The sequence below is a fragment of the Lynx rufus genome, unplaced genomic scaffold, assembly GCF_022079265.1.
Source record: "Lynx rufus isolate CCGP_SWC_20201006 ecotype Redwood Valley unplaced genomic scaffold, mLynRuf1.p SCAF_8, whole genome shotgun sequence".
Taxonomy (NCBI): Eukaryota; Metazoa; Chordata; class Mammalia; order Carnivora; family Felidae; genus Lynx; species Lynx rufus.
Window position 1 is genome coordinate 116,475,012 of NW_025814896.1, and position 27,954 is coordinate 116,502,965.

Here is a 27,954-nt window from a genome sequence, read left to right on the forward strand (position 1 = left end):
GTCTAATTTAATCTTTCTCCGCAGCGTTTTGTAGTTTTCTTTGAACAGCTTTTGCACATCTTTTGTCAAATGTATTCCTATACTTTATATTTTTATGCTAATGTAAGTGTACTTTAAATTTCAATTTCTTTTTTTTAAATTTTTTTTTCAACGTTTATTTATTTATTTATTTTGGGACAGAGAGAGACAGAGCATGAACGGGGGAGGGGCAGAGAGAGAGGGAGACACAGAATCGGAAACAGGCTCCACGCTCTGAGCCATCAGCCCAGAGCCCGATGCGGGGCTCGAACTCCCGGACCGCGAGATCGTGACCTGGCTGAAGTCAGACGCTTAACCGACTGCGCCACCCAGGCGCCCCTAAATTTCAATTTCTAATTGTTCATTGCTACTATCTTGAAGTATAGTTGAGTTTTGTAAATTGATCTTAGATCCTGCAAGCATGATGAACTCACATGTCAGTTCTAGTAGGTTTCTTTGGGGGGGGGGGGGCGTAGATTTAATAAGATTTTTCTATGTAAATGATGTTATCTGTGAATTAAACCATTTTATGAGGGGCTACCTTCAAGGAGGCTGTGTTCTAATACATTGCATCTCAGGCTATTAGAAGGAAATAGAGGGACAATCCAGGATGAAGATGATAGAGGGCTGCAAGTTATTCTCAGGACAGCAGATGCACAAATCTCATGGTTTTATTTAGGCTAGTGCTAAAACGGATCCATAGTCTATCAATACTGGCGGACACTCTCAGCATAGATCACTTGATTATCTATAGTCCCCATGGTTATGAGCCCAGTTGTGGGCCGAGTGAAGGCAAAAATATCCAGCTTTTTGTTGGAAAAGTGTCAGAAAACCCTTCCCACAAAGCGCCACCTCCCCTCACTGCCACCTCCATGAATCCTCCTTCCTGATCTCTGGGCCTTCCATCCTGTCCCCTCCAACCCCATCTCCAAAGAGCCAGACTGTGTAAAAATGTAAATGATACCATTCTATGCCCTGTACAGAGAAGAAAATCCAACCTCTTTCCCCAGGTGTTAACAGCCTTCCTGGCACTATTTCCCTGCTCCCACTAGTTAAGCTCATTCCCAGCCTTCTGATGGAAGCACTCTCTCCGTGCACCTCACCCCCTTCTTCAGGTGTCCATCTTGGCCCTCCCAACAGATACTCTCAGGGCATCCTGTTTTCCCGGCCTTGAACTCACCACACTTATCATTTTACACTAAAGCAGGGCAGTGAGGGCTGAGAATACTGCCCTTGTGTTTACTCCAATCTCTTAATGATGCTTGTCAATCATAGGCACTCGATGCATGTTTTGAATGACTACCAGAGCTTTTAGCGGCATAAATGTCCATCCTTCACCCCCAGTCTTTGTGGATGACCTTACAAGGTACCCTGGGTGTTTCTCTTTCCTTAGAAAGGTGGCATAAAACTGGGGCTGTGTGTTAAAAGCTCCCCATGATTCTAAGCAAAACGAATGCTCAGACCTTGTCCTAGCCACTGAAATCCAAGTCTCTGGGGGTAGAACCGAAGTAGTTGTACTTTTAAAAAGCTTTCCTGGTGATTCTGATGTGCATCCAAAGTTGAGGACCACGGGCGCAGAAGGAAAGGCTGCTTTCATTCAGCCAGGTGACAAGAACCATGGGTGGGTTCACCCCGGAAGGGCCAGTGGGCAAGATATGGAAGGGACCCCAGTGGAGCTCCTCTGAACTCAGCCTCTCACAAGAGTTGCATGCCGGTGCCGTGCTCTGCCCGTTCCAATGGAAGAAAGAAGGAAACCAGACCAGAGTGGAAAGCATTTTCAAACTTTATTTACAACTGTCACAGTGACAAAAAGTAGTTTGGAAAAAAAAAAAAATGCTAGTTTCTCCCTGAGCCTCAAAAAAGAACAGATAGAAGTTACAGGAGGTTCATCTTACAACAGGCATTTTTACTGAAATACTAGGTGTTTTTTTTTTTTAATACGATCAGTTAGAAATACACACAAGTTACTTAACAAAAAAAAAAAAAAAAAAAAACCCAAAAAACAAAAAACAAAACAACAGGAGGCCAGATAGGAGCTCAGCCACTTGTCTAAGAGTGGCTGGGTCCCTCCAACAGGCTCGCCGCGGCAGGCCCTGACTTTAGTTGTCAGCCCCTGGCCTGCTCAGACTCCAAATGGTCGTACAAAGGCATCTAGCGACCAGCAAAATAATAAGACACCCCCATAAACACACATATACACAAAGTAGATTTGTTATGCAGTTTACAAGCACGTTCCTAGCACACGGCAAGACCAGGACAGATGAGAGAAAGGAGCAGATGAAAGGGACACAGAAACACAGGATTTTAAAAGGCAAGGCCCCATCCACAAAGGGAGGCAGGTGCGGGATGAGGGAGGGAGGACTCTCTGCAGCCAGAACAGGACCAGTGGGAGCATGAGGGATGCCCTGGCGGTGCGGGCTGCAGGCCTCGCCCATTCCCGAGGAGCTGGAAGAAGTTATTGCCATCGGTGTGTGTGACACAAGCAGACAACACAGGGGGCAGGGCGCGGGGGGGGGGGGGCGGGGGCTGGGGGCTGGGCGTCGGCTTCCCAGAACCGAATCCTGCTGAGGTGTTAACCGCACACCCTCATCCCCCTGCACCCGCTCCCCGGAACCACGCTAGCCTTGAGGTATTAAATCCAGCTCTCTATACAAGTCCCAAACTGCGGTCCACCCAGACCCACTGGAGAGCTGCAGGGTGCCTCTGCTGGCCCAGTTCGGCCTCCAGGAGGATTTCGAGCTCACCTCTTGGCTGCACACTCATGCTGTGAGCTACAGGAGGTTTGAAGAGTGTGCCCTGCAGCCTGCTGCTCCAGAGGGTTCTTAACCATAAGAAGCTCTAAGTCCAAGGCTAGCTTTCTCGCACAACTGTGCCCTTGCAGGGGACAGGGGAGAGGTGGGAGGGATGAGGGCCAATGCCTAGTGCTCCCTCATCATCATCACCGTGCCATCCACCCACCGGCATCCGGAACATCACGAGGACAAGCCAGGGATCTCATGACACCTTCAGTTTCAAACTGCTGCAAGAGAGCCCTGTTACCCCCATCGGCTAAGTCTCAGATTTGGAATCTCCATTCAAGTTCATCTCCCCAACAGGAAACAGAAGGAGCCTCTCCTGCTCTCCACTCGGCTCCCACCAAAAAAAAAAAAGAAAAAAAGGCCAGGAGCCCACATGGGAGTGGGTACCTCTGCTGGTCAGGCTGGCTGAGATTGGTAACCACCTCTGCCTGACTGCTATGCCCAGGGGCTGGGGAGGGGTGGGTGTCAAGGAGAAGGAGGGCGGGCCTGGTCCCGCAGCTCTGTGCCTCTCTCAGAACGGAGCAGGCCTGGGGGAGCAGGGGGCAGGGACCTTCGCGTCCAAGAGACCACCCCGGTCCTTCCACAAGGGTGGGACACGCTCTCCCTCTAGTCCCAAAGGGCTGGGCCGGCAGTGGGGGGGGGGGGGGCGTGCGCAAAATGGAAAAGCTCAAGAGCGCTGCCGCTTAAGGAACTTCCAGATTACAGCGGGTATGTGAGCCGGCCACGCCACGGCTGGAGCGAGGGTGGAGGAGGAGCGGGGAGTCCTTTCTGCCCACGCCTCACCTCCGGCCGGCTTTGCAGGCAGCCGGTTTCTACTGCTTTTCTTTTCTGCCTCCCGTTAACAGACCAACACAGCCAAAATAAAAGCAAAGGCTGGTGGCGGGCAGAACTGGAGAGAGAGAGAGAGACGAACACGTTGTTTCCTGATGCCCCAGCGCTGCTGGCGGGGAACTTCCTGGCTGCACTCCTCTGCTGGATGCTTTCTTTCAAACGTGTATTTTCTCTCCCTCTCCTGTTTGTTCTCTTACCCCAAATGTTCCTCGCTCGCGGTGCACATACCCCATCCCTCCCCCCCACCCCCCGGAGCGCACTGGAATCCCACTGCTGCCTCTAGCCTGCTCCGGGTTCAGATACCGATCTCAAAGATGCACCACTTCCCCGCACCCCACCCCCCCACCCCTGCTCTACGCAGCTTCCTTTCTCAGAAGGCCTTGCAAATTGTCGCAGAGGGCTCCACTGCCCAGCATCTCAAAAAAAGAAAAGGAAAGAAAAGAAAACCAACTCAGTGATTTGCAGGTGCAAAACGGAAGCCATCATTTGACATTTTCAGAACTGCTGTGGCTCACTCCCTTCTTCCATGGGAAAGAACACAGTTCAGGGACAGATGCCGTCTGGTATGGCCCCCAGGGAGGCGGCGGGGACTCTATTGCTCCTTGTTGTCTTTCTCTGTGTCTTCACAGTTGTCCTGCTCGTCCTCCTGGACCACGAACTCCTCGGGGGGCCACCGGAGCTCCCCGCTCTCCACCTCGCCCTCCGTGGGCTCTACCACGATGGAGGGCAGGCGGTCCTTCACTTTGCAGGAGCGGTCAAAGTCCGACGGGTCAGGGAAGATCTGGAAGAAAAACAGAGCAGGTGTCGGGTCACGCACAGTACCGGAAAAGAGAAATCCTGTTCCTTCATTTCACATACACGTGCAGAACGGAGCCCCTCCGGAGGGCCCGCCACTGTGCCAGGCTCTCAGGATCCCAGAAGTGAGCCCTAAGGCGGGAGTCAGGGAGAGGCTTCGGGGGCCAACACAGAAAATTGTGTCTCAGCAGACATTAATCCCGAAGCTGCAAATTTTCAGGGCAGTGCCACCAAATTTGTGGTGCCTCTCTGTTCGTGCCTTTTCTTGTCTTTTATTTCCAGATAAAATAATTCAAAATCATGTCACCCAGAGTAAGCCACACCTGTCTGCAGCCAGCACGTTACCGCCGCAGTCTAAAGCATGTCACAGGTACCTTAACAGTGAATTCCTCCCAGAGTAACGATCAGCACCTAGTAGGAGCCAGCTCCCGGGTGCTTTACATATATAGTTTGGAACTAATACAGTTGTGCTGCAAAAATAGGTGTTTCTGATACTACCTTAAAGAATCTCAGGTTTGAAAAAGGAGGCTGCCCCAACCATACAGCCTGGAAATGAGTGGTTGTGGAATGGGATTCCAGCCCAGGTCCATCTGACCCACGTGCCCAGGCCCCCAGAACACCCTGCCCCTCAAACAGATGAGTCCTGATCTCGCTGCAACTATAAAGTCAGGGCCAAATCAGGGTTGAGGGCATGACAGGTCCCAGTCACAGGCAAGCCAGGAAGAATTCTGTTCTCCCTGTTTTCACCTGTGAGTAACTCTTGGCTCCTTGATGGTTCTACACCTGGAAGAGTCTTTTCAGAGTCCCGCCAATGAGGCTTCTTTTTTAAATGCCTATTGTGTGTCCTGCCTAGAGCTGGGAGAAATCCCAACCCAGGGGATAAAAACGAGGGCCACGAGGGGCTCTGCGGATTCCCTCTGTACTCACTGCCCTATGACTACAGCTGACCCAATTCTCTGCCCAGCAGCTTAAGTACTTAATCTGATGGGCTGCTGGTCCCTTGCCATCCACAGCCTTCGGTGACACACCCGAGAGCAGGAGAGAGGCGCCTCCGTCTGGGACACTGAGGCTTACAGAACACCGATGTTGAGAGCCATGTGGCGCCTTCAGAGCCACCTCTTCCAGTCTCTCCATTTGGTAGATGAGGAAACCAAGGCTCAGAGGGGCCCGGAGACTTGCTCAAGGTCACACACCTTGTTAATGGCAAGAGAAAGGAAAGCAAAATCGGAGTGGGTGGAGACACACATTTGAAGAGAGCCTGGAGATTGCCCGAGCTGGGCGCAGATCAAGATAGGCCCACGTCAGCAAACAAGGGTCCTCTTTTCAGGAGGTAGCAGAAATGCTCTCCTACAAACTCAAGGCCTTCCCAGCTTTTGTGATGCCCAATCTTATAGCACCCCAGCCCTGAGCACTGCCGTCTCAGTCACAGACCATGTCGCAGGCCACGTCATAGGCCACGTGGGGCTTCCGAGAATCACGGGCCTCAACAAAACCTCCCCAATCCCTGCAGACAAGTGATTATTAACCATTTATCCAATAAAGCCCTATTGCTGGGGATTAAGCCTTAAGCCAGCTGCACAACCAGGCATCATTAAAGACTTAACAGGCTCATAAAAAGTATCGTAATGGCAGCCAGGAGGAAAACAAGCCAGAGGCGGGGTTAGAGTAGTTGGGGCGAAAGGAGGCATGGGGACAGTAGACCCACGCTCTAGATTTTCTCTCCCGGGTGGGGCCAGCCCTGCAGTTCTGCCCTTGGGCTGTGCTGTGCACACAGACCTGATGTGCTGAGCAGGGAGAGGGTCGAGGGGCCCACTTGGGCCCCTCCTCACTTCTCGAATGGAGCTGGAGTCTGTCCATGGGGGTGAAGCACAGGTGCCTTCTGTGAATGACCTTTGGGACTGAGCAAGGGGAAGCCTGGCGAGTGGAATGCACGCCACAGTTTTCAAAGCTCTTTCAGACATCCCCTCATGGAGGTGCAGAGAGACCCCGGGCTCTGCGGGACCCATGGAATGGCTAGGATTCAAACCGAGATCTGCTGTTTTCAGTGCCTGTGCCTTTTGAAAATTGAACGGATGCCCGTTTCACACATAGAAAACTGACCAGGGAGAGTGGGCAAGACTCCGGGCCTTAACCACCCATTCAGCTGCTAGACACTCCAGCTTAGGAGCAAGGATGACCTCTGGGCAGCTAGATCTAGAAGATGAGCTTCCCAGTCTGGACAGTTGGTCTAAATCTTCAGGACCTGAGACAGAGCTATGACATATCAAAAGGAGATGGCCGCCTGGCTCAGCACGGACCTGGGCCTCTTCCCTCTGACCTCAAGCCCAGGGCTGGGCCTACCTGTGACATCCCAGCAACTGGATTCTAATTATGATCACCCGAGCCAAGTAAGAGCGAAAGGGACAAGACGTAGCAAGGCCAGCTGAAGGAGGAGGAGGACAGTGAGAATGGAGAGCATGTCATTTCGTTTCAGGATGGGAATAGGTCTTTAAAATTAGGGTGGGGGGGAATGTTAAAATGATGATGATGGTAATAGAAGATAAGCCAGGCACATTTGGTGGGCAGAATCTCATCCTTTACAATCCTATGAAGTAGTGATCCCTATTTTATAGATGAGGAAACTGAAGCCCAGAGAAGGCAAGGGACTTACTCAAGGCCACACAGCTAGGAAGTGGCTGAATGGGGACCTGAACTCAGACCTGTAGAACCTCAAATTTGATAACACATTGTGTAGAGCCACAGACCGCAAATTCTCTCTACGTCCATGACATTACTTCTATAACCCCAATCGGGTCCTCTCGACTGCCAGTGACTCAGTTTCTCCTTTTGAGAAGCGAAGCGACCTTCACATCTCACTAGATGTGTACAACTTCTTGGCAAACACACAGATGATAAAATGCTTTGAGGACATATGCTGAATTCAAACTGGAATGTCCTCTTTGGAGTCGTTTCAACAAGACTACAGTAAGTATTCAATCTCCAAGCAAGAGGCGGCAATACTCACATGGTAATTAAAATAACTCCAAACAATGCCTTTCATACCAGGAGCTGCACAATTAAGTCTTTTAAGTCCTTGGGGGAAGTCTGAGCACTGAACTTCTGATACTGTTCAGATGCCAGAGAACTTTGCTCCCTGAATGGCTCAAAGGAGGCGCCATTAAAAATTTTTTTTCCTTTACAAAGCCTGTTAATTGCATTAAAAAAAATCACTATAATAATCATACCTTTCCATCAAAGGTTTTATTTTATTATCAAATAATGCCAATTTATGCCTCTGAAAATTGTAGCTGTCTCCAAAGACAAACATGAGCCCAGACCAGTTTCTCATTTCCTCGCATGCAGACAGAAAGCCTTGCAAAGTGTTGCTGAGCATTTTGCCAGCACAATCTTATCTCCGACAGCTGCTTAAGAGGCTGACCCTAAGGAGGTCGAGATTTTTCCACTAAGTCATGCTTTTTAATCATCTAGGCAGCAGAAAAATGAGAGGTTGCAACTGCAATTTGACGGGGTAGGGAAGGCAGTGGAAAAAAGGACTAAAGTCAGACTTGCCAAGCACATGACAGGTAAGGCCGGGGCGGCAGGCCAGCCTGGCATGCTGTTTGCCTGCAGGAACTGGCAGGGAATAAAGAACGGCCCCTGTTCCAAAAAGAAACTGCTTCTGGTTCAACCTCTTACCCCAATGTGCCCCTTGTCTCTGGACTAGAGAAGGGGAAAAAAAAAAAAAATCCTTTTCTCTTCTCTCTGCAGCAAAGACTCATCTTCAAGAGGTCCAGAAAGGAAGATGGGAGGCTCTGAGAAGCCTTTCCCACCATAACCCCCCTGCATAGGGCAGGGCAGATCTAGAAGTATCCATCCCCAGCTGTGAGTCTCTCAGCCCTGTCCCTCCCTCCCTCTGCCGACATTGGATTCCACATCCAGCTATCCCACTGTCACGCTTGGCTGCCGGAGCTGATGGCTTGGATGAAACTAACAGACACTAAGTTCCTTCCTTTGCAAATGGAGTGAAGTGTTGAAGTGCACACACAGCATCCCGGCCGGATCCTGTGTGTCCCACGGTGTGGGAAACAGCAGGCGTTCAAACTTGGCACGAGTGAATTTTACAGAGGATACTTCTCCAGGTGGCCTCTAATCCCAACAAGCCCTGACATTTTGGGAACTCAAATGGGTTCACTTGAAAGGTCAAGGGAGCTTTAGAACCCTCTACGAGGAAGAAATGGTCTGTGAGATGTAGTTTGGGTGCCAATATACTGGAATTTCTGGCTGTATGGATGAGAGCTGTCCATTAGGCCTTTCTGTGATAATGGAAATGTTCTGTCTCTGTACTAACAGTAGCCAGTAGCCACACTGGCTATTGAGCACTTGCGATGAGGCTAAATTGTTAAATTTTCTTTAACTTTTATCAATATAGACTTATCTTTGTAAATATAAATTTAAATTTAAATAGCTGCATGTGGCTAGTGGCTACTGCACTGGGCAACGCAAACATAAATAGTTAAATACGAGGACCAGGAAAACAGGCTGGTCCAGGAAAACTGTCAGGATGTTTGGTTGATGGACCAACATGGGCAGCCTCACAGCAGAGTAGTCTGGGGTTGGGGGTGAGGAATTAGAAGGCTTTTCGCTTGAATGTAAGAATTGCTGGTCAGTCGGCTCCCATTTCACCCATGGAGGGGAACTGAGAGGTAATATCAAATCTCCAAAGGCCTGAAATTTGGGGGCCTAGCTATCAACTGTCTGCCTCTAAGCCAGGTGACCTAAACCTGGCTGCCTCTGCAGTGGGGAGAGAAGAGAGATGTCTGGCACCTGGGATGGAAAATGTGAGCAATTCTGGTGGGAACAGCCCCTCCCCTGAGTGCACGCATCCCTCAGCCATCATTCCTGACAAACGACTCACAAGAGCTGGCCACAAAGAGGGCGGAGGGCTCGGCAAAGAGCTGAGAGATGCTAACAGGGAAAGCGGACACCAGCCAATGCAGGAGATGAAAGGTGGCTAAATGGATACAAAGGGCTAATTACCAGCTCTGCAAGCTGAGACCTCAGGGGCCTGGGCATCCTGCTTCTCTGTGCTGGGCTGGCACAGAGGGATGGGGTGGGGTGGAGAGGGGAGGGAGGGCAGAGGCCCTGAGGTGAATAACCTGGCAGTCCCCAAGGCACTGGGAGGGATCTGCCTCCGAACACAAAACCAGTGAGCCTCTCCCCTCTCGGGTTCCAGAGTGGGGATAATCAACCTCAAACCTGCAATGGAAAATCGCCATTCCCACAGGTGGTAGGCCAGAAGTCTGTTAAGACTTGGCTTTTACTTTGTCCCCCATTTCTTATTACTTCTGTGACCTTGCTCAAGTCATTTTAACTTCTCTGAGCTTCAGTTGCCAGAGTAAAATGAGGAAGGAATTTCTGCTTTATAGTATCGTTGGCATGATTACATGCAGCTCCATGTTGAGAACCAGCATGGTACCCAAGGGGCTCAAAGCTGTGGTGGCCGATTCCCGAACTCTTCTCTTCATCTATAGATTGGGATTAATGTTCATTCCCATCTTATAGTGCTTTGGAGAGAATCAAATACCAGTATGTGTGAACATGTTCTGTAAACGTGGAATTCCTAATAATGGTTCTTATCAGGTAAAACTGCGGTCCCCAAGGAGCGCTTAGAGTGAGGGACTGAAAAGTCAATAGTCCCAATTGCTTGGGACGGGCACAAGTGAGCAGAACTCCTGGGTGTGCACTCACAATTCTAGGCCAGGTTCTATGGAGAAAGGATTTTGACTTTATCCCTTCCCTCCCAATGCTTCTGTTTTCCCAGGGTTTGGGTTGGGACAGGTGGAACGAAAGCCACTGCCTTGGTCCAGGACCTAGTCTAGTCTTCAGTGGATTCCCTGTAGCTAGTGATCTTCCCATCATGCACCACCCCACCCCCACAGACCTTTCTAGGGGCCTGCTGCCTCTCAGCTTCCCTAAGTCCGGGTTTCTTCTTTTTCTTGGAGAAAAACAATGGATTGGCCTTGTGTGTTTATTCCTTCCTAGGAGGGGCTGGTTTATAACAATGGGCAGATCTCTACCAGCATCCTGCTCTGCCAAGGGCTGAACGAATGAGCAGCAGCTAATCCAAATGAAAAGTCACCCTGCTTTTTGACCCCTAACAATATGCAAAGGCAAGAAATATATATGTTCTTTGAAACATTTGCCTCCTGCTATTGTACCACCACCACCGCCGCCATCATCATCATCATCATCATCATCATCATCGTTATTTGCATTTTAATGACTTTTCAAAGTGAAACGTGGCTGGTAAGAACAGAAAGAATTATAGCAAAGGGACAGAGTGGTTCCTAACTGGATTCAGGGAGGAAGAAAAGTCTCATCTCCATTGGGATGCTAGTCACCTCCTTCTCTCCATCCGTGACACTTTCACTATGCTCAAATCCCCATGGCCTGGGACTATAGAATATCCACCTCACCCTCTCTTACCCTTCTCCAGTGTCTCTAATCCTATGGGAGACTTGAGGAGAGATTTAAGGCTTTGTAACAACTGTTGGATCTCCTTCCTTTGGATTAAAGATGCTTAAGCCTCCAGCCCAGAAACTTAAAAGAAAAGGAAATCCTCTAGATAAACACCATCCTTCATAAACATCTCTCAAACACACACCCATCCTGCAGGTCAAGAGTTCCAAATTCCAATTAATTAGCACTAATTGCTGCTGATAACTCTGGGCCCAGTGAGTTGACAGGGCTTTTGGAATGTTAAAGAACACTTCTCTCAAAGTTCTTCAGGGCAGTGAGAAAGAGACTGCAGTTATCTGGCATAGATGATTTCAAATCCCCACATCCTACCATCCTAAGGACTATATTAGTATTGCCCTTTAGAAAGAAGACTTGCCTCCTGGTCACCTCTGGGCCTCTAGGGATGACAGATAGCTTTTTTTCATCCCTCTCCATTGGTACAGCCAAATGCCCAGAGCCACACCTACTCTCTCTCAAAAAGCCTAGACTGAGGCAGCCAACCATTCCCTCATTTTCCATTTTGGAGACAAAAGTCTTGAATATTTGGCCTAGTCCCACAGCCATCCCACCCTTGTGTGGAGTCCCCTTCCGAACCCCTACCACATGGCTCCCAAAGACATCCCTGCATGGAAACAAGTCTCTCAAGTCTCTGAGGATTCCCTTACAGCCCTGCCCCATGGCTTTAGCTCGGCCGTCATGCAAAACCACCACCTCTGTGTCACACTACCAGGTCATTTGGCTTTCGGCTTCACAGTGTCTCCTGATTCTTACGGCCCTGCTCTCGGCATCATCCTAGGCTTTTCTTCAGACTCAGCTTCCTGGCTTCTCCTGTCCATCAGAGGAGGAGGATTCCCCAACCTACAGCTGCACTTCCACTTTCTCAACTTCTGTGAAACATCTTCATTTGGATGACACCCATCATCTCCAACTCACCTTGTCACAAAGTGGGGTCATCAGCTAATATACCTATCTTTCTTTGAGTTAAAAACATTATTTTTTCTTCCCAAATAGGAAGTTTTGCTTGATAGCAGGTCCTATAAAAGACCTGCTGGAGATTTTAGTTGGTCAGAGCTGCAGTATTGATGCCACAACATGGATACAAACAGGGTTGTATTCCTAGAGGCTGTCTACACTAACCGTGAGGCGATGGCCCTGCTGTCCTCTGATCAGACATATTCTTTCTGTTTAATCTAGAGCAGCCATTCTCAAAGCTCATATCCCAAGGTCTTTTCATGGAAGGAGTGTACGTGGGGTTAAAATATTTTCTTAATACAAAGATGTTATTTGCCTTTCTCTCTGTGTTGACACCTGCACTAATGGCATAAGGAACACTGGTGGGTGAAACTGATGGCACCCTGGCAAGAATGAATGGTGTAGCAGCAAACTGTACTTACAGGTATTATATTCTTAACCACAACACACAATAAAAAAAAAGACTTAGTATCCTTGACAAAGCTGTAAAACTTAACTTTTATTAAACATTGACTCTTAATTTTTTTAATTTTTATTTATTTTTGAGAGCGCGCGCGCGCGCGCGCGCGCGCGAGAGAGAGAGAGAGAGAGAGAGAGAGTGGGGGAGGGACAGAGAGAGAGACGGAGACGGAGCGTCCAAAGCAGGCTCCGCACTGACAGCGCTAAGCCTGACGCGGGGCTCGAACTCATGAACCTTGAGATCATGACCTGAGCCGAAGTCAGTCGCTCAGCTGACTGAGCCACCCAGGTGCTCCTAAATATTGACTCTTAGGTACATGTTGCTTTAGTATTCTATGTGATGAAATGGAAAGCCGGCAGACAGCTCGCTGCTGCTGTACTTCAGAGCACATCTCAAGGAAGAGCATGCGTGCAAAGGAGTTGCCAGCTGAACTAGCTATTTCCACGGAACCCCATGGTTACTTGAAAAAAATGACCGCCCAACAAACCATGGTTATTTTGACTTGGGTATCTGGGGGACATGTCCTCAAAAGTGAACAAAACAAGCATGTCACTTCACGGAAAATGACGAATATTTGTTACCAATGATAAAAATCAAACTTTCAAGCATAAATTATATCAGCCACCATAACCTTGTCAGCTTCCTAATTACTTGAAGACTTTCTGATGAGACCAGTAAAGACATGAACAAATGTGACTTTTTGACATTTTATAATGACACGTGTCAACATTTGGAAGACCTGTCTTGTTCAGCGAACATGTGTCTTCCAAATGACCGACGCACCACATCACAAAACCAAACATGGGTAAAAGACTCATTCAAAGTGTAAGACAGACTACTGGGTTTTAATGTAAGAGTACAACTACTTTGTTGATGAGATTTCAGATTCCATGTTGCTACTAACCTTTAAGAAACTACCACTTGCTGAGTTTTGGTGAAATACCAAAGAAAAATATCTGAATAAGGCTATTAAGATATTTCTTCCTTTTCTTAGCTTTTCTAATATATCTGCATAGGCCCGATTTTCTTTATTTACTCCAACCAACACTTATTGTAACAAATTGAATGCAGAAGCAGACATGAGAGGCTAGCCATTTTCTGTTAAGCCAAATATTAAACAGGTTTGCCAAAATGTAAAACAATGCCTTTCTTTTCACTAAACTTTTTTTTATGTTAGTTTGGTTTTGAAAACATATTTGTCTTTATTAAGAACTGTTATTTATATTAACATGCAATGGTTTTACAGTTATTTTAAAATAGGGTTTTTTAAATATTTTCTAATTATATTTGAAAGAGAGAGAGGGGGGGGGACAGTGCTTGAGTGGGGTAGGGGCAGAGAGAGACACAGAATCTGAAGCAGGTTCCAGGCTCTGAGCTGTCAGCACAGAGCCCGACGCTGGTCTCAAACTCATGAACTGTGAGATCATGATCTGAACTGAAGTTGGAAGCCCAACCAACTAGGCACTTGGTTTTACTGTTTTTTTAAAAGAATTTCATTTACTTATTTATTTATTTAGAGACAGAGCGTGTGTATGAAAGCGAGCGGGGGAGGGGCACAGAGAGAGAGAGACAGAGAGACAGAGAGAGACAGAGAGAATCCCAAGCAAGATCTGCACTGCCAGCACAGAGCCTGACACAGGGCTTGAACTCATGAACCATGAGATCATGACTTGAACCAAAATCAAGAGTCTGACACCCAACCAACTGAGCACCCAGGCACCTTGGTTTTAAAGGAGTTAATACAGAAAATTTTTACACATTCTGTTTTAATATCAAAAGATATGATCCACATAAACAAATACCTCCGGGGGTCCTAAATAATTGTTAAGAATGGAAAAGGGACTGAGATCAAAACATTCGAGAACTGCTGACCTAGAGAAAGAAAAAGCACCCTCGGGAAGATGACCACATAAGTCAAGGTTGAAGCACAGTATGTTTTCAGACTGAAAAGATTTGAGAGGAGCATAAAGCTGCCTTCAAACAGCCGGAAGGCAGACATGAAGAAAAGAGAGCAGATTTTTTAATTCCAGAGGGTGGATCAATCTATCTAGGATCAGGGTGGAGGATCTCACCTCATCATACAACAGTCTAACAGAAGTAATAGCATCGGCCCTCTCCCCTAGAGATGGGGAAATCAAGGCCAAAAGAGGTGATGTGAGTTTCCTTAGGCGACACAGACAGAAGCCAAGCCAAGATTAGAAACCAGTTATCCAGATTTGTAGTCCATAATCTTACAGCTCTGAGAGGTTCTGAAATCCACGTCACCGGCTGTGTCCAAAGAGCACCCAAGTGACCCAACGTCATGCCACTGTTGCATGCGCTCCCACGTCTGAGATGCTAGAGTGTCACGGTTGGATTCCACTTTTTGTTTGTATACTCTCTAAAAGAATTTTGAAAAATTCTGTCATTTCACTCATTTTTAAATCGACACCTAAAACTTCTGATATATCATAAACATCAACGTTTTAAAATAAAACGTTTATACCATTCTTTTAAATGTACCCAATGCCTTGTAGAAGCATTTAAAAAAAATTTTTTTTAATCTTTATTTTTGAGAGAGAGAGAGAGATAGAGTGTGAGTGGGAGGGGCAGAGAGAGAGGGAGACATAGAATCTGAAGCAGGCTCCAGGCTCTGAGCTGTCAGCACAGAACAAAGCCAGACGAGGGGCTTGAACTCACGAACTGAGAGATCATGACCTGAGCCAAAGTCAGACACTCAACCGACTGAGCCATTCAGGCACCCCTGTACACAATGCCTTATAAACACCAAAGCAACTTGGTGTCAACCCTCACCCATTAAAAAACTCATAAACAAGCTCTTAAATTTTATCCTTTTCTCTGCTTGAAAATGTTTCTCCATTCTACTGTTCTATAGAATTTTAACTTAATAGAAGCTTTTAGTCATGAGGTTTTCTCATACTTCTCTGCAGTAAAGAAATGTATTTATGGGTATAAATTGATAGTTAATATTTGTATATCAAATGACCCTAAGGCCTGTTAGGGAAAAAAAAAAAAAATCTGGATTGGCTCATTGCAGCTATTAGTATGTAACTGATCAATAAAATACCACAAATAATTGTTACATACAAAAAGTAATCTTTTTTATTGGTTTCTTAATGTGATAGATAGGTGGGATTTACGGAGCTTCCCAGTCAGTAACATTTTGAATGGCCCATTTGTTTGGTTCCCTCAGGGCTTCAACACCCTGGGGAAAGTACCTTCAAAGATTCAGGAGGGCAAGACACAAGTCCTTCTCTTATAAAAGAGGAGGAAAAGAGCACCTGGGCGGCTCAGTTGGTTAGTCAGACTTCGGCTTGAGTCATGATCTCGTGGTTTGTGAGTTCAAGCCCCACATCAGGCTCTGTGTTGACAGCTCAGAGCCTGGAGCCTGCTTCAGATTCTGTGTCTCCCTCTCTCTCTGCCCCACCCCTTTTTGTGCTCTCTCTCTCTCTCTCTCAAAAACAAACATTAAAAATATAATAAAAAAATAAAACGGGTGGAAGGCAACCTTGACAGGAAAGGTAGGGAAAGAAAACCGGAGAAGCCCGTCTTCAGGAAATGCAATGTTAGAAAAGCAACAGAAGGAAGCTGAAGATGTGGAAATAGGTTTCCCGAAAATGCTCTCTGCTGTCACGTCCCTTGGAAAGTTCCTGTGAACCCCAGGGCAGCTGTCCTCTGGTGTTAACACTTTGTTAAAACATCAAGTAGTACATACATAGAACATCATTAAGAAGTCATTTGGCATGAAAACCTCTAATATTAGGGTGCCAAGGAAAATAGCCAGGAAGGATCCTAATGCTCCAACTGTCACATCTAAGGGGGCAAATGACCAAAGAAATACGGAAATCACAATGGAGTGTTAGCTGATCTTTAAGAATGCTTTCATCTAAGAGGATACAACGGTTGAAGAAAAGAAATTCCTTCATGGTAACAATAGTGATGCCAGCCTTGGGAAGTTGGACACCACTGAAATTATTTATCCCTCCATGTCCACATACACATTATGGCTCAATTATATTTTTTCCTTACTCATTTGTTTAAAAAATATTTTAAAAAAATGAAGCAGTATCACCACACAGATGGAAAACTAGTATTGCTTGTCATAGGCGGTAACCATGAAAATACACTAACATTTGTGAAGTTTGTCCGAGTAACACCTAAATTGACTAGTCTGTGAATCCTACTGGAACATCGGCTTAGGCTGTTTACTTGTTGCCAAGAAGCTCGGGCTTGCACAGTTGTTGGGTAATAAGCCCCTGAGCACTGCGCCCAAAACTTCCATTATATTCAGATCTACTTCTAAGAGCACAGTCCTTCCTGAATTCTGAAGCAATAATTTCTAAACCATGACCATTCCATGAGCCAGACCTGGAGCCCCAGAAAACCAAGATGGCCTAAGGGACTACCTGAATGTCCATCCAAATTTCATGGGTCTCCAGTCAGAGGCGACTTCACTAGTCTTCCTCAAGGTCACGTGGTGCTCCAATGTCATTAATAGAATAAAGGAGACAAGGAGAGCAATCACTGACCCATTTATATCTATAATCCAGAGTGTGTCAATCTACCCACAATGGGACAAAAATATAATCACCAGCTATTTTGCAATGCTGGCTAAATACAGCCTAAGCATCATTAATTGTTATCATCTCTGCTCAAAATAAGCAATTAACGAACTAAAGGAAGATGTACAACATCTAAACACTCTGAAATAACCAAATACCTTTCTGACTCTACCCACAAAGTTCCTCCATGATCCCAACTCTACAGATTTTACACCCCTGAAATTCTGTGTGCTAGAGCTTTCCAGACAAGAAGCTTATATTTTGATAAACACTTCTATTTGTTTTGTTTTTTAAGGTCATATATAATCAAGAGGCTTAATGATGTTGAATCTCTTTGAATTCTCAATGAATCTCTTTGAATCAGTAGCTGTACTTCCAAGAATTATTCCAAGGAAAGAAATCAGGCCTGTGCAGAGATTTATGTAAAATAACGTTCAGAGCAGCATTCTCTGTAGGAACAAAATACGCCACAACCAAAGATTCAGCAGTAAGAAATGGCACATCACGAAATGAAACACCGTTTTACAAAGAAAAACAAATGGACACAGTCACAAATTATAGTAAGTGAAAAAAAGACTCACTAGAGCGTATGTATACGCTCTCTCTATATTATATATATATAATAAATATACATATTTGTCTCAATTTTGTCTTTTTAACATAAAGACAGACAAAAATACTAGAAGCAAACATACCAAAATATTTCAGTGATAGAAATATGGTGGATTTTTCTGCATTTTAAATTTTTCTAAATTTCTAAAAGGAATAAATATGACCTTTTTAATTATCACACACACACACACACACACACACACACACACACACACACACACACAGCATCTTTTGACTTTAAAACTCTGTCCTAAGACTCTACTCTGAGGAAAATAGTATTAACTATGGACAAAGATTTATATATAAAGTTATATATAAATTGTCACATTATTTATAGGAGGAAAAACTTATACAATCTAAAAGTTTTCAACAACTGCAGAATGGTAAAAAGAATCATGTTGTAACTGTGGGACATGACATCGTTCAGTTATTAAAACTGCTGGCTTTAAAGCCTTTTTAAGACAAGTTGTAATGATGTGATGCTGATGACTTACACACTGTGAAGTAAAAAAGGCACAACACAACTGTGATTTTGGCTACGTGAAAATACAAGTGCGCTGGAAAAGAAGGGAAAAGTTGCTACAATGTGAACAGCTGTGACTCAGGCATGGTGGGGTTATGATGATTTAGAAAACAAAAAGGTTAAAGAAAGTTAAAATTCCATCACGGGCAGAGGTTACTTTTAAAATTTGAGGAGTAAGCGAAAGAACAATAAAATACGTACTTTATCGGTGAAAATATAAACTAACTGGGAAGAGGGAAAAGGAAGAGAAAATTTTCCTATAATCTCAACACTCCAATCTAAAACAACCACTATTAACATTCCACCGTCTGCCCTTTTGGTCATGAGGGAGTGCGTGTGAGTGTGTGTTTGTGTGTGGGCGTGTGCACGTGTTCATGTGAGTGTCTGCGAGTGTGTGTGTGTGTGTGCACGTGCACACATGTATGAGTATATGAGTCTCAGCAGGCACCTCGGGGTCGGTCCACAGAGATCAGTGGCTGAGCTCAGTGCTGCCCACACCCCTTGGGCTAATAATGGTGATCTATTAAATTAGAGCTTGTACACAGGGCCGTGTCCGGAGAAAACATTTAGGAATTTGGGAAAGCAGAGACGCCTCTCAAATGCAGGGTGGATGAGTGTTCTACAAAGCAAAGGCAGAAGGTGAATCCAAGGTATACTTTTAATTCTGTCTGGGAACCACCTTCAGATTCAAGTTAGGATAAAGTCAGACCTAGAAATCTAACACCTCTGAACTGAGATTTGTGAAGGCCCTCCTGGCTCAGGCCATTTCTACTCTGGGTGAGAGATCCAGAACCTTCCCTCCCATTGGCTCCAATAAAATTCATGGCTGAGCAGCAAGCAGTCAGTGCTGCCCTGGCTAAATGCTTGGGTGCCTCTTCTCTACAGTTTACCTAAGAAAGGACCTTCCGACAGTGCCAGCAAGGCAACAGATTCTAGTTGGGGGTGGGGGGGGCAAAGGAACCCAAACTTCCCTTAAATTCAAAATGCTAGCTGAACAACAGTCTGGAGAAACTTCTGGCAACTTTTAAGTTTTTCCACCCCAGGTCTGCGCAGGAAGGAGCCCTCCCCCAGCCAAGGGGGGAAGCAGCAGAAGCAGGATTTGATTTGCCGATAAAGAACCCTCCCGGGGTGGGCTCAGGGACAGGGGAAGGGCAAGCGGGGCAGTGAGAGGTAGCAGAAGGGTCCAGCATCTAAGAGACTGGAGAGAAGTAAGACCCTGACAACTCTGAGCCCCATGTGAATGAGGGCCTGTTTTCATATCCTCTGAGGATTATTTCAGGACTCGGGCCTGAAAGATCATTTCAGGACATTCACTAGACACCCAGGAATAGCTCTTGGCTCCAGAGGCAAGATTCGCCACCCAAACTCACCCCTTTCCCTAAGGGTACAATCCTCCTTTCTATTCAACTTGGAAGACTGTGCCCATGTCAGGAAGTGCTGATCCTATAAAAATCTATGCCGTGGGACAGCCGAGGTAGAGGGAAAGGGAGAGAGGAAGGTCCCATCGATCCTTCAGCACTCACCGTGCAGCTGTTCGCAGGACACTGTGGCCGGCGCCATAGGAACAGAGCAGTCTAAGACACAGCCCCCCACGCTGCACAGCGATGAACATATCACCACCTGAGAGGCGTCAGGCCTGACACAGGCCCTTTGACAGAAGGCTGGTTGCTTGGTTCTAGCATGTAACACGTTGCCCAGGAAAGCAAAGAAAGCCCGTTCTCTCCCTGGCCGTGCTACAGACTCACCCTTGTGACCACATTGCGTGTGATGGGGGGGGCGAGGGTGGGGGAATCCCCCAGGGGACCAATTCCAGCCTTCTGCAGGCCTCAACCGGGGCGGGGGGGCATTCCAGACTGTAAACACGACGTGTGTGTCAAGGCTTTGGGCATAAAAAAGAAGGTGCTGGATCCCTCATACAACCTAGAGTTGATATGAACAGGGTGAGCACTGACTCGAAGAGAGATTGCGTGTGCAGACACAAACCCACTTGGAAACAAAGCCTTCCTGCTACACCCTGTGGCCCTAACTGGCTGTTTGGCATCACATTATTAAGATTTATACTAAGAGGGAGCGGAGTGGAGGGAGTGGGGATAGAAAAAGGAAAACTTGCTGTGATTCCGGCAACATGTCGTGTCCATGGCTGGATATCTCCGGCCAAATGCTTTGCAATTTTAGCTTTATTTCTCTCCAGGGACAATCAAGGGCTTTTTAAGATGATGGTTTCCTAGTGACCATGGGACTTCCGTGAGGCCACTCAGCAGGGCTTCCAAAACCCTTGAGAACATGGTGGGGTACCACAACTGGGAAGGGACACAGGGGCATGAGGAGGAAGAGACCGAGCTGGTGAAGGAGTCACCAGGCATGGCCTCCTGAGCAGAGGCTTGTGGGAAGCGGAGACAGGGACTCACAGCTCCAGCCTCTCTGAGGGCTGAGCCTGGGGAGGAAGCTCAACCAGTCACTTGCTGCACCGGGTACGTTTGCACAGCAGGGGACACCCAGGGAGAGCCAGGCTCAGGGGTCTTCATAAAGAAAGACTCTGCACAGAAGGTGTTTCTGAACTGCTGCTTGACTTCAGAGATTAACCCAAGCCTGTTGGCTGAGACAGGAGCTGCTGCTTCTGATAAAGGGAAGTGGTAGGTGCAGGGTGCAGGCAGGGGGGCGGGCAGGGGGAGTCGGCTGTCATTGGGCCTTGCAGATAGAAGAGAGCTAACACTCAGGCTCTCAGGCTCTCAGACTGCAAGAAGCAAAGGACAGAACTGTGGCGAGAGGTCAGCCCCCCACTCTCCCTCCTCGCTCTGGTGCCAAACCCAGGATATCCCTCCCTCCCGTCTTAGGAAGCAACGGGGAAGAAGCAGGGAAGCCCTGAGCTCAGGGGATCAAAGGGAAAGCACAGGACGCAGAACGCTGTGGTGTGTGAAGAGCTAGCTCCTTCTGATTTACGGCACATCCTCCCGGCTTCCCCGAGGAGAGCCCGCTGCCTAGCGGACTGGCGGATGGATGTCAAATGGTAGGAGTACGTGACCAAGAACAGCAACAGGGATACGAAGGACAGCCAGTGAGAGACACGCATGCCGATCACAGAGGAATTTAAAAAGCTTAGGGAAGGACAGAGTTATCAGATCTCGGTCCGGATGCTTTAGAAGGGGCAGTTTTCGGAGAAAACCAAGGAGCCATACCTCTGTCTAGAACTTAGTGAGGGCAATGCAATCGCAGAAGTCTCAGCACTGTGCTGGGGGGCAAGTCAGGCAGCAAGGCCAGAATGCCCACAGCTCTTGGGTCGTGGCAGTGGCAGTGTCTATAGGCAAATTCTCAGGACCCTTCCCCACACAGGACCTGGGCCAATTCAGGTGCAGCATGAAAGGAGGCCCAGCCAGAGAGGCATTCCAAAATGCTACATCCTTAGAGCCCCCAGAGCCCAGGGAGGGCCCCGCCAGGCAGCCGCTGACCTGCTTCCTTGAACTGGGGAAAGTAAGAAGGTGTAGGCAGCAGACATTCCTGTCCCACGGGTGGGTCAGAGAACAGGGGGTCCGCAGCCACAGTACAGGGAGGCAGCTGCAGCAATTGGGGACCTAAATGTCCTCCCGGGGACCCTCCCGCTCAGCCCCAGTGAACGGACTGCTACCCGCAGCCTGCCCAACAGGTACTCAGACTTTCAAGTAACCATTTATTCACCCACCCAGCCAGGTGTCCTGGTTCATGCCAAGTGGGTGCACAGACATGGACTTCACATACGGAACGGACTCTCTAAATAAAGTTAAGATGCACCAAGGCACTGGCTCCGCAGATTTGTATACAGGCTCACAAAATGACACTATCATCCTAGGCACGAGAGGTAGGACTTTACCTGAACTTTTCAGAGGATAAAAAGGCATTTATCTGAAGCCTTGACAGGCATGAGCTGAGGCAGCCCTTTTAAAAACCTTAAAGTAGAGGTGAAGACGGCCAGCTTTAGGATCAGAAGACTCAACTTCACCAGAACAACCACCAGCCACTTCGCACCTGCTCTGTGAAAGCATGGAGCCAACAGGCACCTTGGGTTGGGGAGGTGATGGCTGATGGGCACAGAGAGGGAAACAAGGCATCCCCTGCCCTCAGAGACCGGGGCAGGGAGAAGGTCAGGCAGGACCTGCATCCTCAAAGCCTAGGGAAGCATCGTTTCAAAGCACACCAGCCAGAGGTGTTGAAAGAAGAAAGAGGTCCCATCTGGGGCAGAGAGATTAGGAAAGCTTCATTCTGGGTAGGTCTGGAAGGTGGGGGAATGACTGACAAAGTTCAGTGTGCCTATTTATTTTCTGACCTTGTTTCAAGGTCGAATCACAAGCCTGAGATTCTATTTCATCTGCCAAGTCGGGATTGATGTCTCCTTCCCACTTTCAGTTCCTTGGAAAAGCAGGTCTTGGTAAAAGCCATGTACTATTATTACCCTCGGGAAGAATGCCAAGAACAGAGTTCTGAGATGTCCCGCCCCAGATCTGAGCCCAGAGGATGAGCTATCCAGCCAGCGCAGTCCCAGCCAATCCCCAGAGCTCTGGTGGGAATGCGTTTCATTGGGTGACATTGGCTTTGAGGGGACCCAGAGGATATCGGTCATATGACAATTGTCAGATCAGCTCGCTGTAGAGCCCTGCACGTGGCATAAACAGGGACAAACCAAAGGGGTATTGGGACACACAACAAAGTTAGGTTAGAGGTGGAGGTGCTCTCTTGCAGTCCTAATTTTCTTTCAAGGCCCAGCCCCAAGTCGGACGTTCCAAGCCTTCTCGTTGCCATCCACACCTGGACTGACCATGGCTTTGCATTGCTTTACCAGACTGCCTATGTTCCAGTTATGGTGCACATGCTGGTTTCCCTCGGCGCAGCACCCGCCCACAGCGCACTGCACACAGCCAATGCCCAGTAAATGTGGCCTGGTTAAAGATTACACCCTCCCCCGCCCTTCTCTTCATCAGGCAACGAGAGGACCTTTCTGAAATCTTGTGACAAGAGTGCTTTGAAGTTCCAGGTAAGAGATCTTGGAACTGGACAGTCGCCCCCACCCAGGTAGCAGGAACAGATTTCCTGAGTGGCCGTGAGAACTGGGCCCTCAGGCCAGCACCACAAGACAAGATCTCGGGCCCTTTCCTCAGGCCGCATCATGACATTTTGGGAGCCCAGAGGCAATTTTGTTATTTTCCCCCTGCCACTGCAATCTCAGCTTGGCCTTCCTCACCCAGAGCTCAGCCCCTTCTGCCATCTTTACCTGTCCCTCAGATCCAGCAGAATGGCCTGAAGGTGGAGACAACAGCCCTCTGGGAAGTGGCCCTTCACCCTGGGACATGTTCAGGAGAATATAAAAGGCACACACAAGACATCCTGACTGTGTTTGGAAACGTTCTGTGATGGAAATCTAAAACCCAAAACTGAAAGAAGGTCTCACCTGTAACCACAGAGAGATTCGGTCTGATTCAGTGGCTTGGAAACTGGTATCCAAAAACACCCTGGCTGGTGGGCCAGGAAACTTCTACCCTCCCACAGGCTGTGGGGCCTTTGATTGTCTCTTTCAGACCCTCTCTGGGGGTGGAGGGTATAAAACCAACCAGGAGAGGGTATTCCCCCTCCTTCCCTCATCTCCTCAGGCCACATGAATACTTATTTCCAGCCAATGAAAGGGGCTTGGCCAGACTGACACAAAACAAAGGGGCCTTCTTGAACCTCCCAGTGTGTCGCCTACCAAGTTACCTTACCCAGACTTAGCTTTCATCTCAGCTCTTCGATCAACGACCCCACCCCCCATCACCATCACACGCCCGCAGCTTTCTATTTGTTTCTTCCTCTACAAAACAAATGCCCTGGAATGGTTCTACAGAATGACTGGCCAGAGCAAGTCCAGATTCTAACCAAGACCAGCTCCAGGCACAGACACACGACATGTCAGAAGAGCAAGGCTTTGGAGTGCGGGTCTACTCAGTCTGAGCCTGTCTCTTCACCTGTTAAACGGAGCAAGAACTCCCACCTCAGAGCTACGGTCAAGAGTAAACGAGTAAATTTGCAAAGTGCACGGCTCACAGCAGACATTGTTAGTATTTGCTGAATGGGCCGGCCCATCACACCCTATTCATCTTCCCCGCGCCAATGCTCCCAGCACCAAGGTCGTCCCTTAAAAACAGACTCCTTCCTCTCCCACGTGCAATAACCTAGGAACTCCTCTTGGAAATATGGAAACAGTCTACTGTCCCAGAGGTATCTGAAGATGCTGTGTAGCCGGCCAGGCCAGCGCACAAGGGCATGGCAGGCGAGGAAGAGCACTGTGCTAAGAATCTGAAGGTGTCACTTGGGCCACTTTTTGAGTCCTTATGTATTCTGGATCCATCACACAGGATGAACTCTAATCTACATGCCAGCAGTCACATCCCTGAGATAGCTTGCCTTTGGGGACAGTTCTCCTCAATACTAAGTACTTTGAACATTAACTCTGTTAGCATCAGCGGGTCAACCATCAATCTGAGGAAGAAAGCAGCATGTGACACAGATATTCTTCCACCAGATCACCTTTGCCCATAAGCTACCCTTCAACAGTGATGTTTCTATTGCCCAAGGCCTGGCTGGGAAGGGAAGTTCTGGTCTGAACTGACTGCACAAATCACGTCTCCCCTTTGCTGCTGTGAATGGGAGGGTCCACAGCAGCCAGCATGACTAACCAATGACGTCAGTTCATGCTCGCTGAACCCTTACTGTGTGTCCCAGGCACGATGAATGCTTTCTCCACACCACCTCATCAAGTTGGATCTTTACCACCATTTTCCACAGTAAGGACTATCGTTGCCCCATTTTACAGGTGAAGAAACTGAGGCTTACTGGCATTAGGGGACTTTCCCAAGGTCACATAGCAGTTCCAAGTGGCACTGGGATGCAGAACCACGTCTGCTCCAGCCCCAGCAGAAGTTGCCAGGCTCTGAAGAGCCGGAATGAACCCAGTACTGAACTCACCTGATAGGAAAGGCCATCCTTTCGGGGGTTGAGGCCAATCTCCTCCATGGATGGGGTGTTCATCATCACCTCAGTCATCTCGGCAGATCTCAGGTAGTCAGGGCTGCCAAGAAACCCAGACCAAAAGTCAACAAACACACGCACTTTCATGTTCCTATCCTTGGTGCGTTCTGCTGTCAGATCAGGGGGACTGTCTGGAGGCAGGATGAGAGGTGTTCAAAACAGACCTCACAGAAAAACAAGCTCACACCCTGAGGAAGTGCCGTACAAGCCCAGGGCAGCACGGCTCTCAGTCTCAACCAACAAAGCCCCGAAACTGCCTGGAAACCTCTCTGGCAAACCTCTCTTCCCTCCTCTCCTGTACAAGTCCCCACTGGCACAGAGCAACTCTGGATTTTCTTTTAAGTGACAGAACAGAAAAAACCATACCAGTAGGTATCTGAGTCCATTTGTCTCTATTAAAACCAATTCAACCCGTGTCTTAGAGAACTGCATATTATTATTACATAATGATAACAGGTCAACCTCAGGGAAACCAAGTCCAATAATGCTGCCTTGCTAAATTTCACACGCTCTCTCTCTCTCTCTCTGGTGTTCCTTTTTGCAAAATATCCCACTTAAAGCCCCAAGGGGTCAGCTTCCTGCAAGCGTCACATCTGCCATCCAATCCCCTTCCCTAGCCCAGCCACAGCAGCTGCAAGCTCACAGCTTGAAAAACATCCCCTGGATTAAAAGCCTTAAAGATGCCCAGACTCTGATTGCAAAGGAAATTTCCAGAGGGGCCAAGCTGGCCCACCAATGGCTGACATGTGAAAGTGCTTTGTACTCTGTAAGCAGGATACAAATGTTCCATTATCCCCACACAAGCCACGGGCACCTACGGGGTCCCGAGTGCACAGTGCCAAATAGTGCATACCAAAGTCAGTGTACGCCCTACACAACACCCAATATTTTCACCATCATGTCTTTACACATTGTTAGAAAAAAAGAAAGCAGGCAAGGCTGTAAGACCGACTGCATCTAAGGAAGCAGGGTTTCCTTAGATTCTTCTTCATTTTATGATGACTACATAGAGTAGAAATAGCGCTGGATTTGTGAACAGAAGCAGGAGGTCTGGTCCAAGCTCTGTCACTCAAAAGCTGTGTGATCTTGAACAAGTAATCTAACCTCTCTGAGCCACAGGTGCTCTGTTTCTTACCATGATGCTAATAATGCATAACCCACAGTTATGCTAAATGGCTAATCTCTGGGGGGAGAAAAACCATTGCAAACTATGAAGTGCTAATCTACTATGAAATAATTCCCAATTATTTTATTTCCCTTCATTTCTCAGGGGATAATAACCCTGATGGGCCCTGACACCCACCTTGGCAAGTTTTGGGCGGTCAGGGGCACAAAGCCTCCAGTTCCCTTGGAAGTCTCACCCACATGGCACCTGCTGCTCACACAGCACGGAGGTGGGGGGGAAGGGGCGCGCATCAGGAGGGGGGTACGCAAGCCTCACGGGTGGGGGAATTTTTACCTTGTTTGGAGAGTTCATGTCCCTAAACAGAGCCAGCGTGGGGGGGGAGAGACAGAAGATGCTGGGCTTCGGGCAAGGGTTAGGGTCAAAAGTGGGGACTCCAAAGGCAGATTCATCCGGGGTCGTGGAAAGGCTGCCGCCGACCCCCAAGGAAACGGGCCCGAAGAGCGCCCACCCGGCCCCTCGCCTGGTGTAGCGGCGCTCGCTCCTCGCTCCGGGCTGTGGCGCGGGCCCGAAAAGTTGAAGCGAGAAGCATGAACTTTCCGGTTTCTGGGCTGAGCAGGACCGCGCCGAGCGGGAGCCCGCGGAGCCGGTCAGCGGCGCCCGCACCTGAAGGCGAGCTCCGAAGCCGCCAGTGCTCGACCCCTGGCCGCTCCTCCTCTTCCCCGAGGCAGGAAGGAAGCGGCAGCCGGCGCGGCTGGGGGCCTCGCTCCGCAACCAGCGCGGCGCCCGCGGCGCATCCCTCCCGGCCCAGATCCCCGGTCCTTGCGAACCTCCTCCGTCCCCTGCCCGGCCCCGGATTCTTCCAGCCCATCCGGCGAGGGCGGCTCCCCAGCCCCAGTCCCGGCCCCCACAAAGCCGCATCGCGTTTTACGGGTTCTGGAGAGGAATGAGACCGAGAGGGTGCAGCGTGTACTTGTACTGCTGCTTGTGGCTTTAACCGGGTTCCGTGTGGGGAGAGCAATTTTCCCCACCCCTCGAAGCTCTGCAAAAGCCGCCCGCGCTGCACCAGCTCGGCCCCGCGGCCGCCGGCCTCGACGCCGAGACTTGCATGCAAACAAAAAGAAAAAGGGGAGGGGCCCGGGGAGATCTGGAGCCCCCTGCGCCGGCCCGGGCGCGTGCCTCCTGCAGCCCTCTGCATTAGGGTTTTATTAGCGGGGTTCAAGCTTGATTCCTGGTCCCCCACCCCCACCCCACCGCCAGCACATACACACCCTCGCAGCCGTCACTTAAGTGACGGCTTCGAGTTCACTCCCTTTGTCTGGATGCTCTCGGCACCCCCTCCCCCCACCCCCACCTTTGCAACCTTGACGTTGACTCCTGCACGGGTTGGGAGGCGGGCGAGTGCGGGCGTCCGCGCCGCCTGCTGCCCTCGCACCCGAGCCCGCAGGAGCAGGAGCCCGGGCCCCGCAGCCATGGCCGCGAGACGGATGCCCGCCGAGGGCGCAGGATACTCACCAGTGAATGGGGAAATATACAGACATGAAGTCCTAGGGGAGGCTGACCCACGCCCTTGTGACTTAAAAACGGTCACTGCGTCCCGAGTAAGGGTGTCAGGGGCGCAGACAGGCGCGGCCCGCGGCCGAGTGCAAGCACTAGGCGTTCGCGGGTCCGCCTTCCGGAGACAGCCCCGCTGCCAGCGGCGTCCGCAGAGCACACGGAGCTCTCGGTTCTCC

The 27,954-nt window shown here is 48.7% G+C and overlaps 1 protein-coding gene across 1 annotated transcript; it reads right to left on the bottom strand.

Moving 5' to 3' along the window:
• Window positions 1-1,783: 1,783 nt before the first annotated feature.
• Window positions 1,784-27,954, bottom strand: LBH (LBH regulator of WNT signaling pathway). The gene is made up of 3 exons (XM_047068453.1): window positions 27,737-27,954; window positions 25,036-25,138; window positions 1,784-4,428 (listed from the first exon to the last, which is right to left on the bottom strand). The coding sequence occupies exons 1-3, from the start codon at window positions 27,760-27,762 to the stop codon at window positions 4,240-4,242; spliced, it is 318 nt and encodes a 105-aa protein (XP_046924409.1). The 5' UTR covers window positions 27,763-27,954; the 3' UTR covers window positions 1,784-4,239.